Source organism: Puma concolor, chromosome C1, assembly GCF_028749965.1.
Source record: "Puma concolor isolate L17-30 chromosome C1, mPumCon1.1.hap2, whole genome shotgun sequence".
Classification (NCBI taxonomy): Eukaryota; Metazoa; Chordata; class Mammalia; order Carnivora; family Felidae; genus Puma; species Puma concolor.
Genome location: NC_141674.1, coordinates 165,255,188 through 165,268,721, shown reverse-complemented (window position 1 = coordinate 165,268,721; position 13,534 = coordinate 165,255,188). Strand labels below are relative to the sequence as shown.

The 13,534-nt window shown below is 34.1% G+C and overlaps 1 protein-coding gene across 3 annotated transcripts in view; it reads left to right on the top strand.

Annotated features, from left to right (window-relative positions):
• LNPK (lunapark, ER junction formation factor) overlaps nt 1–13,534 on the top strand; it is a 76,433-nt gene that overhangs the window by 29,190 nt on the left and 33,709 nt on the right. For all 3 annotated transcript variants that reach the window (XM_086718936.1, XM_025934954.2, XM_086718937.1), the window contains exons 6-8: nt 1,329–1,369; nt 8,774–8,857; nt 8,939–8,990. In XM_086718936.1, coding sequence (XP_086575062.1) covers nt 1,329–1,369; nt 8,774–8,857; nt 8,939–8,990 — 177 coding nt within the window. The remainder of the gene's footprint in view (nt 1–1,328; nt 1,370–8,773; nt 8,858–8,938; nt 8,991–13,534) is intronic.

Sequence of the window (13,534 nt, the reverse complement as noted above, 5' to 3'; positions counted from 1 at the left end):
TTGCCAAGTAGTATTCCATTGTACGTATAAATCACATCTTCTTTATTCATTTATCAGTTGATGGACATTTAGGCTATTTTCATAATTTGGCTATTACAACAAGTGCCCTCATAATACCCATCACCCATCTAGCTCATCCCCCACTCTCTTCTTTCCATCAACCGTCAGTTTGTTCTCTTTGAGTCTCTTATGGTTTGTTTCCCTCTCTACCTTTTCTCCCCCACTCATATGTTCATCTGTTTTGTTTAGGGAACACTAATTTTGAACCTCAATTAAGTGAAATGTTATCTCCCCACCCAAAAGAAAATAATTCAGTTTTTTTCATTGATAGACCTATGTTACCAAAAAATTAAACTCAATTATTATTGTATTTGAATTTTACCAATAAGGATTTGTGGATGTTTGTTTTTTCTTATGCCTTAAATGTGCTGACTCAATTTTGCCTTTTGGCCCATAATGCCTAAAATATTTCTGTCTAGTCCTTTGTAGAAAAGGTTTGCTGTCTTCTGGATTAAGGGATAAATATTTGGCTTGGTCTTAACTAACTGTAGATGACTATTCTCTTTAAAGATGTTAACAGACTTCTTTTTCCCCTTTAGTAATAGTAAGTCTGCTAGCATATTAAAAACTAAAATATTTTGGAGAAATTGTAGTAAAATCTTTTTATAAGTTTGTATTTGAATTTTTACATAAATAATATACTTTGATTTGGGTATTCAGATGCTTGCTACCCCAGAACTTCGATGAAGAAATAATAATTTTATTATAAATTTAATTAAAAATTAAGAATATTTATTTAGGGGCGCCTGGGTGGCGCAGTCGGTTAAGTGTCCGACTTCAGCCAGGTCACGATCTCGCGGTCCGTGAGTTCGAGCCCCGCGTCGGGCTCTGGGCTGATGGCTCGGAGCCTGGAGCCTGTTTCAGATTCTGTGTCTCCCTCTCTCTCTGCCCCTCCCCCGTTCATGCTCTGTCTCTCTCTGTCCCAAAAAAATAAATAAAACGTTGAAAAAAAAAATTTAAAAAAAAAAAAAAAAAAAAAGAATATTTATTTAAATTCTATTTGGTAAAATGTTTAAATCTTTTTAAGTTTTGAAAGGTGTTTTATTCTATGTAAAGTTGATTTTTCTCTGATTGTAAATATATAGGCAAAAATATGAAATATGTATGTGTAAAAATTGAGATAATCTTTATCTGTACACATCAGTGAGAAATCCTAAAATGAGAAAGTATTCTTGTGGTTGCTTAATATATATCATTTGGCGTGCTATTTTAAGATATCTAAGTATCGTAATATCTGACTTAGCTTTGATTTAAATCTTGTTTTCTAGATGAAGCATTGGATGATTTAAAATCCCAGAAGAAAAAAATAGTAAGTTATTTAAAATTAATTTATATAAAACAAATACATTAAGAATTGAATAAGTAATGTTTATCGGTTATAAGTAATGACTCTCCAAGTAACAAGTATGCTTTTAGATAGCATTTTAATGCTGAAGCTAAATTATGTATAATTTTACTAGTTAATAATGATTGACAGGAAAAAGTAGTTACATGGACCTTTTTGGTTCTGAGAATCTATGTCAGTTGGAAGCTGAAAAGCAAGTAAATGAATCATATTGGAGGATTAATTGAGGCAGAAGGGTAAAAAGGTAGGTGTCCAGTTTGATTATTAGAGCCAAAAAAGGTTAGTTCTAGGTTTTTTGGACAGTTCTCAGGTATTCTGGCTGAAGAAAGGGGGAAGGAAAGAATTGTTTTTTCGTTTTCTATCAGCAGCTCTGATCACATGGGTATCTCTTGTGGGGCCAGTTAGATGTGTCCTTCAGACATTTGGAAAGGGGGCTAAGCATAAGAGATGAAGGACCCTAGATATTTAGACGTTGATATATCATAGTCTCTAATAAGTGAATTGAACTTGGTGTTTGACTTGAATTTATATATACTTTTTTGTATAATTATTTTTGAAGTATGAAAATGATAATTGATAGCAATAGCATGTTATGTAGAAACTTATTTAATGAAATTTAATCAAATGCAAATGATCAATGTATTTTAGAGTAACATGTAATAAGTAACAATTATGTGTGAAACTAATAAAAATTATGAAGGTTAAGATTAATGTCAAAAATTATTCTGTGAAGGTGCCTGGCTGACTTGGTTGGTAGAGCATGTGACTTTTGATTTTGGGGTCGTGAGTTCAAACCCCATGTTGGGCTTAGAGCTTACCTAAAAAAATTTTTTTCTGTGAATTGGTAATAAAAGACACTGGTCTTGAGGGTTTTAAGTACTTGAAAAATAAAGGACCTTTAATTCTGAAAGGATTTCTTGTTTGAGCTGCTTCAGTGTTCTTTGAGTTATTTGTCAACATTGCATTGGCATTTTTAATGGTCCTGAAACATAGAAATATTGCCATTATATCTTATTGTATTTCTTGCGTTTCACGCATTATGGAACAGCCAGAAATTCAAAATGAGGAAATACTCATGTTTCTCAGTAATATACAAGTTGTGATATGATTGATTCGGTTTGCTGATGTGATAAAAAGAAGAGCTGATAGAGTTGACCAGAGCCAAACCCCACTTGTACCAAAATGGAGAAATTCTGATGAAAGTAGAAAGTACAAGGAAGAATACAAAAGAAAAAAAAAAATAGAAAATAAAAAAAAAATTTTAAGTGATGAAGAGCCGACCCAGTGTCATTGGTATCACATGACCAGAAAGCAGAAACTTGGGGTAATCTTGGAGTAACAGCAGACTTGGAAAACTCTGTGAAAAGGCAAGCCAAGCTATTTGTTTCTTCTTTAATAGCCCTTGAAGGAATCACAACACAAATATACTTTACCTAGGTCTGACACTTGGGAAATTCAGTTCAGGGTTCAACCTATATATATCTATATATATTTTTTAATGTCTATATGGTTCAAGAGGCATCAATATTGCAGAATAGTTCAGTATGTCTTGTTTCTTGCAGTATGATTAAAGAAAAATAAGTTGGCTGCTCCAACTCATTAATTAGGGAACACAATTTGTATTGATTTGACTGTTGTTTGTTATAATACTGTTGTTACTGGGAACTAGTCCCTGGCCTTTATTACTCAAGCCCTTAACAGAGCTGCTTTGCTTGAGTTGCATTACATTTTGTTTAGAACAATAGGTGTTAAGGGTGAGTTGGTAAGGAGCACAGTGCTTGCTCATGATTGTGCTGGTAATGAGAGGAAAAAGAAGGATACTACTTTTTTTTCAACGTTTATTTATTTTGAGAGACAGATTGAGTGTGCGCAAGCCTGCGCATGCATGCACAGGGAGGGGGCAGAGAGAGAGGGAGAGAGAATCCCAAGCAGGCTCTGCACTATCAGCGTGGAGCCTGACATGGGGCTTGATTTCACAAACTGTGAGATCATGACCTAAATCGAAATCGAGAGGATGCTTAACCAGCTGGGCTACCCAGGTGCCCCTGAAGGGATACTACTTTTGAACAAAAGCTAACTGTAATAAAAACTGATCTTCTTCATTGATGTTTAAGTTTAAACTATACATTTATAGCTTTAAAAATACTTTTATTATTGAAATGCCTGTAGAAAAGTAACTTTTATCAGTGTAAAATTATCCAACCCTGTCTCTCCTCTTTTAATAACAAAATGAATATAAACTGTATTTACTACTTGACATTTTATTAAAGGTGGTTTTCTTAGGGATGCATCTCTTTATTCTGAATAGATTTGTAATATAATTTATAAATTTGTATGTGTAATTTGTAACAATGAACATGAATTATCAATTGATTAAAAAGTTAAATTATTTAGGAAAATTAGTATCTTGACAGTTTTAAATCTAAGAATTTAATGTAAGTATTTACTTATTAAAATAAAGCTAGGAATTAATCTTTAATTATCTAAAAAACTCCCCAGTCTAGATACGTACATTTTGCTACTCAAAAGAAAAAAAATATATAGCTTTAAAAAAAATTTATTGTTTAGTAGATAATCCCTCTGCATCCAAGAGCATCCCATCAAAACAGTTCAGAATCAAAATCCATCAAACACAAGTGTTGAAATTTAAGTGGCTTCATGAAAATGGTGTACTTTTTCAAGAACAGTATTTCTATGTGGTAATTCCTTTCTGGAATTCTCAGGAAATTTATGTTTTTCTAAATCCTGACATGCTGAGCTATAGGTTAATGTGGACATTTCTGGAAACAGGACAGGAGCATGTAGTAGAGAAGTACTATAACCTAATTAATCAGTCTTGCTTTTGTGGCCATATTATGTTTTATGGGTCCTGTCTCTTGTTAATGTTGAGTTATTCTTGCAAATAGGTAATAATAAGCTTATACACGTAATATATTGTATATATAATCCTGTGAATGACATTCCATGAAATAAATTTTAGAAGCAAGATAAGTCCTTAAATTGGCACGTTTGGCATGTGATTCCGTATAGGGCTGTTGACCTCACTAGAAGTTTCAAATGTTATATTTTTATATTACCAGATAATATTTGCTGCCATTTTTCAGTGTTTGAATATTCACTCTATACTTTGTAAATACTAAGAAATGCAGAGAGAAAAGATGTGACTGTTGTTGTGGAATACTCCTATATGAAATCAGAATATGATTTAAAATCTGAACTAGTAAAAACAATATTGATTTCAGCAGAATAACCAAAATCAGGGTAAGCAGACAGTATTTTCTTCATTGGAAAAAGATGAATTTAAACAATGCAACATGTACCCTAGTGCTCTGAATTGAAGATACTTTGGGGTACACTCTTAATAATTTGACCAAAGTCAGTGTAAAATGAAAGGAAATTTGCTGCATCTAGAATATTTGCCATGAAGCAAAGATAAAAAATATTAGGTAGAGGTATTGATTTTTTGTGTGTTTTAAAATTTTATTTCATGAATGATATTATTTTATTTTTTCACCTATTTATTTATTTATATGATTTATTGTCAAATTGGTTTCCATACAACACCCAGTGCTCATCCTAACAGGTGCCCTTCTCAATGCCCATCACCCACTTTCCTCTCTCCCCCACCCTCCATCCACCCTCAGTTTGTTCTCAGTATTTCAGAGTTTCTTATGGTTTGCCTCCTTCACTTTCTGTAACTCCTCCCCCTCCCCCCCGCCATGGTCTTCTGTTAGGTTTCTCAGGATCCACATATGAGTGAAAACATATGGTATCTGTCTTGCTCTGCCTGACTTATTTCACTTAGCGTAATACTCTCCAGTTCCATCCACGTTGCTACAAATGGCCGGATTTCATTCTTTCATGAAGGATATTTTAAAATTTAAGTATTTGTAGGATTACCTTTTAAAATTAAAAATTTTTCTGACATTTGTGGTAATGTTTTCTTTTTAGTGTTGTCTATGATGAAACGTGTATATCAAGTAGAAGTAATTTTTGCATGTTATTGAAATATATAATAATATCATTGATTCATAATAAATTATTTTTTTAAATAAAAGGTCTGAAACCTTTGGTATAATGTATCACAGAAAAGCAATTATATAATTTATTAGTACTTAAAATATAAAAAATATTATGAAAAATATAGGGTAATTTATATTTTAGGGAATTCTGAGAATCTGATTTTTCATTCTTGCATCTTGGGATTAATATGTTGGGTATTAGAAAACACTGTTTTCAGACCCATTCTGATTTATTGGGATATCACTAAAGATTATGTGTTATTGTAATTGAGTACTGTTGTAGACTTTCTCCTACATTATTGTAGTTATCTTTTTTTTTTTTTTTTCCAACGTTTATTTATTTTTGGGACAGAGAGAGACAGAGCATGAACGGGGGAGGGGCAGAGAGAGAGGGAGACACAGAATCGGAAACAGGCTCCAGGCTCTGAGCCATCAGCCCAGAGCCCGACGCGGGGCTCGAACTCACGGACCGCGAGATCGTGACCTGGCTGAAGTCGGACGCTTAACCGACTGCGCCACCCAGGCGCCCCATTGTAGTTATCTTTAAAAATATTTTTGAGAGAGAGAGCTAGAGTGAGAGAATGGGGGAGGGGCAGAGAGAGAGAAAGAGAGAGAGAGAGAGAATCCCAAGCCCAACATAGGGCTTGACCCCATGAACCGTGAGATCATGACCTGAGCCAAAACCAAGAGTCAGACGCTTAACTGACTGGAATTCTGAGAATCTAATGTTTCATTCCTGCATGTTGGGATTAATATGTTGGGTATTTGAAAACACTGTTTTCAGACCCATTCTGATTAATTGGGATATCACTAAAGATTATGTATTATTGTAATTGAGTACTGTTGTAGACTTTCTCCTACATTATTGTAATTACCTTCAAAAATATTTTTGAGAGAGAGAGCTAGAATGAGAGAATGGGGGAGGGGCAGAGAGAGAGAGAGAGAGAGAGAGAGAGAGAGAGAGAATCCCAAGCCCAACATAGGGCTTGACCCCATGAACTGTGAGATCATGACCTGAGGCAAAACCAAGAGTCAGACGCTTAACTGACTGAGCCACCCAGGTGCCCCTAAAGTGCCTAATAGTAGTATGAAGAAAGTATTAATGTATCTGCTTTACAAAAAGAGAAACTGAGGCCAGAAGACTTGCTCAAAGTCTTTCTGGGTAATTAAGAATGGATATGTGCTTTAACCCTTATTTTTTTCGGACTTCAGAGTTTCAGGCTTATGTTTTTTTCACTGATCAGAATGTCTGTGTTTAAAATAAGTTGAATTCACTTAAAATGTTATATGGATACATGTGTTAATTAAGATATTATGTGAGAGAGGCTCCTGGGTGGCTTAGTCGGTTGAGCTTCCGACTTCGGCTCAGGTCATGATCTTGCGGTTTGTGGGTTCAAGCCCCGCGTTGGGCCCTGTGCTGACAGCTCAGAGCCTGGAGCCTGCTTTAGATTCTGTGTCTCCCTCTCTCTCTGTCTGCTCCCCCCCCCCCCCACTCTGACTGTCTCTCCTTCAAAATAAATAAACATTAAAAAAAATGTGAAAAATTTTTGTTAAAAGTGCAAAAGAGAACGGATTTATGTCTTTTAGTGCTTTAAAAAATGATTTTATTGAAGGTACTTTACATGAACATGGACATAAACATGAATACTGGCTGAATGATCAGCAGGAATTGCAATCATTTGGTGAAGTGTCATTTTGGTTTTGAGTTTTGTGTGTTGTTTCAAAGATCATGGTTGTATCTAATCTTCTTTTTAAGCCTAGAAATCATCTTAGTCTAGAACTGTGCTATCCAGATCAGTAGCCAGAGCTACATGTATCTTTTAAATGTACATTGTTTAAAATGTAATAAAACTACAATTCCATTCCTCATTTGCACAAGCAACGTTTTAAGTGCTCATTTGTCACATATGGCTTAGTGGTTACTGTATTGTGAAGATGTAAACCGTTTTCATCATCACGTAAAGTTCTATTGCCACAACATTATTAGTCTAAGACATCAAAAATTAATTTGTAGAGATCAGGGACTTAGTTCATTGATATTCCATGTGGATTCCATGTAGATTATGTTGATTTGGGGGCGTATAATATCTTTCTATCTCAATTCCTACTTTTTCCTCAACTCTCAGGTGATACTGCAAACCTTTCCTTTACATCAGAAAATTAAACTTACTTGTTTTGAGAATTTATCATAATTTTGAAATAATTTGGAAAATTTTTAGTTTCACTGAACCAAGGTTAATAAATCATTCATGTAAGCATTTTGCTTCTTAAATGTTGAATTGAGTTTTTAATGAGGAATCCATTAACAACTGTTGGCAGCATTTTTTTTAACTTGGTAAATGTGCTCTTGTGTTGAATTCTAAAATAAATGACCTTTGAAATAAATATGACATTTACTGAAATCTAAGTGGCTATAGTGGTCACTGAAAAGGAAAAGAAAACGTCCTATTCCAGTTTTTGCAAAAGCATTTTCTACTACACATTAGCTATTTGTCATAATATGACTGTCTTGTACTAAAATTAAACTTTCTTGATATTGGGCCATAACTGCTAAAATGACACTTTACTACTTATTGCTTTTTAAATTAAACCCTGTATTAAGCCATAGGGTGACTTGAATGTATTGTAAATAAAATGCTATAATAATGAACTGTTTTAATTACAGTCCCTAGTGTGAGTATAGAACTCAGTAAAGTTTTTATTTAAATTCTTACTATGTTTTTTTCCCTCTCAAGTTGTTTGGATCTAAGTAAAAAAGGAGGAGCTTCAGCTTTTAAAGTCATTTGAGCAAATTCCATGGCTGTTCTCCCAGTTAGTGAGTTTCACTGCATTTGCAGCAAGCTAATTGCTTCTGCTAATAAATAATCTAAAATCGATGCTGACAGCAGTTAATTGGCACAGAGATTTTATTTTGTAAAGCTCTTGGCTAACGACCTTCTTTAAATTAATAGCATTAAGTGCTATGAGGAAATAAATCTGAGGAATTGCCTGTCATTTGCTTGTCATGTCTAATAACTTCCAATAATGATGGCTGATAGATTTTTGCACATTCCATTATTGAAGTTGGTGCATGTAATTATTCTCCTCATTATATGTAAACAATTAGCAGTATTTGGTATTTCCTTCCAGTAAAGCTGTTAAATACAAGTAACATATTAGAGGTTAGAAGCCATTTTAAAATCTGGATTTTAATTATTTGAATGTAGGAAGTCTTTCATGCTATTTGGATATATTATGTGCTGTTTATTTTAAGCATTGTACTTGAACATTTTTAGAATAGGACGTTTAAAAATAAGTAGTGTATATGTTTTAAAGTGTGACAATTTATGGAAATTTTTGTTTGTAGCTTGAAGAAGTCATGGAAAAAGAAACTTATAAAACGGCTAAATTAATTCTTGAAAGGTTTGACCCAGACTCAAAGAAAGCAAAGGTAAGGCTGTTATATCACTGCTATTTTATTATAAATAGCGCATTGTATAGGTCACTGTAATAACATAACTGTAATTGACAGGAGTTTGAGCCGCCATCTGCTGGAGCAGCTGTAACTGCAAGACCTGGACAAGGTAAATAACTTTGTAGAAACTGCTGCTGCTGTTGGAAAGATCCATATTTATCCAAGTGAGTTCAAAAGTGTGATAGAGGTGTGTAAAAACTTGTGTAGAATGCTTTTATGTTGATTTATACTTGGTAGTGTGGGTTATGACTTGGAGTGGATGGCAATAAGTTTACTTCATTTTTATTTTACAGAAATATGTTGATAAATAAGTAAAGATTTATCTTTTGAGATTAAATATATAATTGATTTTAAGCTTTTGAAATTTAAATAATTCCATCAATATTTTGTTAAGTTTTTTTCCCCCTTTCTTATAAGAATCTCTTAGGGGCGCCTGGGTGGCTCAGTCAGTTAGACATTGGACTCTTGATTTCGGCTCTCGTCGTGATCTCAAGGTTTGTGAGATCGATCCCTATGTTGGGCTCTGTGCTGACAGTAGGGAGCTTGCTTGGGATTCTGTTTCTCTCTCTTTCTCTGCCTGTCCCCTGTGCGTGCACTCTCTCTCACTCTCTCTGTCTCAAATAAATATATATATATATAAAAAGAATCTCTTAGAATGCCTTATGAAAATTCTTATATTTTTATGATTTATTTTTGAGAAATTTAATGAACATTTTTGTCAAGCTTGAAGTTTCTTCTAAAAACTTTTATTTAGAAAGATAATAAAATAATTTAGAAAGTTTGAATTTCTAATAATTAAGAAAAAATAGAATTACTGCTATGTAAAACATAAACTCTTTCAAAAGTTGTGTTGTCAGATTATTAGCGAAACCATCACTACTATTGTATTAAATATTACATAAAATTTAAAAAGTTACTATTTTAAGTGGCTACATAAAGTAATTCTAAGATTGGCATGTGAAAAGATATTTTTGAGTTTGTATTGGCTTTCCTCTTTGTTCTTTTTTCTAGAATATCATAGTTTGTAAGGCTTTTGTTACAATACAGAATATATCATTTTTAAAAATTTAACTTTTGGGGTGCCTGAGTGGTTCAGTTGATTAAGTGTCCGACTTCGGTTCAGGTCATGGTATCACGGTTCGTGGGTTTGAACCCCGCGTCAGGCTCTGTGCTGACAGTTCAGAGCCTGGAGTCTGGAACCTGCTTTGGATTCTGTGTCTCCTCTCTGCTCCTCCCCTGCTTGTGCTCTGTCTCTCTCTCTCTCAAAAATAAATAAACATTAAAAAAAACATTTTTTTTTTAAATTTTTTTTTTTTCAACGTTTATTTATTTTTGGGACAGAGAGAGACAGAGCATGAACGGGGCAGGGGCAGAGAGAGAGGGAGACACAGAATCGGAAACAGGCTCCAGGCTCCGAGCCATCAGCCCGGAGCCCGACGCAGGGCTCGAACTCCCGGACCGCGAGATCGTGACCTGGCTGAAGTCGGACGCTTAACCGACTGCGCCACCCAGGCGCCCCGAAAAAAAAAAAAATTTTTTTTTTTAAATTTAACTTTTATTCTTATAAATCATCAGAATTGTAGCCTGGTTTATAAAGTTAAGGATGACTTTTAGAACTTTCAGAAGTCAATTCCTAATAAATGTCCACAGAGACCATTGGTACTAAATAAGCCATAATACTTCTAGGTTTTCTTTTTCTTTTTCTTTTTTTTTTCTTTAGTTTTTTTTTAAATGTTTATTTTTGAGAGAGAGAGAGAATGAGCAGGGGAGGGCCAGAGAGAAGGAGACACAGAACTGGAAGTGGGCTCCAGGCTCCGCCTCTGCTGTCAACACAGAGTCTGCCATGGGGCTTGAACTCATGAAATGTGAGATCATGACCTGAGCCAAAGTCAGAGGCTTAACTGACTGAGCCACCCAGGTGCCCCAGTTTTAGGTTTTCTGATTGGCAGGGCTATATGGGAAGAATCCCACCCTCTCCCATTTTCTATAAGTAGGATTTTGGTTTATAGAAATAGAAGCCTGATATTTTGATGAATATAATAAGTTTACATATGATTAAAATAAATTAGTCATAGATACTTGCACTGAAACTCCTGCCTTCATAATACGTTTACATTTTTCTACAACTTACACTTGTTTTTAGTAATTTTAAATGTTTCTTAAAATGTTTTTATTTATTTTTGAGAGAGAGACAGAGTCTAAGCAGGGGAGGGCCAGAGAGATAGGGAGACACAGAATCCGAAACAGGCTCCAGGCTCTGAGCTGGCAGCACAGAGCCCAGTGTGGGGCTCGAACTCACAAACCATGAGGTCATGACCTGAGCTGAAGTCAGACGCTTAACTGACTGAGCCACCCAGGTACCCCCTTTCTAGTAATTTTAAAAAGAGTGTTTGGTCTATAGACCAGGTTTCTATAATTTTTACAGTATTTTGTATAACTGGTACTAACGTTTCAAAACTACTTCTTAAATAACCTTAGGAAATTTTTAAAATGTGATATTTTGCAGAAAGCTGATGCTGTTACTTAAAAAAAAATCTGCTCTTTTCTCTCATTAAAAAAAAGAGGTATGAACCCTTTACTGACATTTTTAAGTATTTAATAATATTTAGGCAACATAATTTCCTTGAAGAATTTAAATTTATTTTTCCTTAGAAGCCTTTGAAACTCAAATACATTTTTTCCTTTTGATGTCATATTGTAGTCATAGAAAAACCATTGCTGGTCTCTGCTGTGGATTCCTGTGGTACTGCTTTTGGATATCCTTTTAGCCTTTTAGGGAGAATTAACCACTAGTTATAAGATAAATGAATTGTTTGTTTGTTTCTTTCTTTATTTAAAAAAATTTTTTTAACATTTATTCATTAAAAAAAATTTTTTTTAAGTTTATTTATTTTTGACAGAGACAGAGTGCGAGCATGAGCTGGGGAGGTGCAAAGAGAGAGAGGGAGACACAGAATCCGAAGCAGGCTCCAGGCTCCAAGCTGTCAGCACAGAGCCTGACACGGGGCTTGAACTCGTGCACTGTGACATCATGACGTGGGCCAAAGTTGGACACTTAACCAACTGAGCCACCCAGGTGCCCCAAACGCTTATTCGTTTTTGAGAGACAGAGAGAGACAGATCATGAGCGGGGAAGGGGCAGAGAAAGGGAGACACAGAATCCGAAGCACGCTCGAGGCTCTGAGCTGTCAGCACAGAGCCCGACGCGGGGTTCGAACTCACAAACTGCCAAGATCATGACCTGAGCTGAAGTCGGTTGCTCAACCGACTGAGCCAGCCAGGTGCCCCATAAATGAATTGTTTATTTAAAAGAACATGTTAAATAATTCTTATGTGCAAATACCATGAGGAGTACAGAGATGAATATAATATGGTTTTCAACCTTAAGAAGAGTATAAGCTTTTTTTTTTTTTTCTCTTAAAAGTATTTCTTCTGGAGGGTCCTATTGTAGTATTACTAGTTCTTCATCTGAAGTAATTAATTGCTGTTTGGAGTTTTTTCCTTATTGAAAAAAATTCTAAACTATATCTCAACTTCATTCTACTTTTTGAGAATTATAATTGAGTTTTGTTGTTTAATCCTTTCAAATCTCTTTTAGGTTTCTATTATTGTGTAGGTGACTTAGTCATACATTTTATTTATGTTTAAGTTCTCTGTTCCTGTGATTTAGTCAAATATTTATGTCTTTGCTTTTACCATTGTTCATTCGTTTGTTCTTTCCTTCCTTCTCCTCCTTCTCTCCCTCTTTTTCCTTCCTTTCCTTTCTTTTACCTGTTTCTGAACTGAAATAGGTAGGGGAAAAATATATATGTGCATATATATATATGTGCAAAAATATATATGAATATATATGTGCATAAATGGTGCTTGAATAGATTTGCTCCCAAATCAAATTGAATTGTGCTGTTCTTATTTGAATCTAACTCTCTTGCATGATTGCTGAACCAGAACTGTGATTCACGTGTAGTAGATATATTTCTTTTATTTCTTATTACTTAGTATTAATAATATATATTATACTGAGATTGATTATAAAATTTGAGAATAGTATTCTTTGGTTTTCTTAGGTTTAGCATTAAAAGGAATGTAATATTTACTGGAAACAATACTAACCTGACCTTCACCTTCTTTTTAATAAAGTTAATGTTTTAGAATATTTTTTGATTTACAGAAAAATTACCAAGCTAGTACAAAGAATTCCCATATACCTTTGTACCAAGTTTTCCCTGTTAACATCTTACATTAGCATAGTACATTTGTTAAAGGTAATGAGCCAATATTGATTCACTATTAAAAGTCCACATAGCTTATTCAGATTTCCTTAGTTTTTTATTTATTATTTATTTATTTATTTATTTATTTATTTATTTATTTATTTTTAATGTTCTTTTTATGTTTCAGGATCTCATCCAGGATATACCACATTGCATTTAGTTGACTTGTCTTCTTAGACTTTTTTGGCTGTGCTCGTTTCTCAGACTTGTTTTTCATGACCTTGACAGTATTAGTCTTGACCCTTTTTTATAAGGAATTTTTATCAGTGGGTGCTTAATATTAGAAAATCAGGGTAATCATTTGATATGAAGAAATAAATTAACATAAAAGGTAGATCTATGTGTATATATACATATTTACATTTAATAGAATGATAAT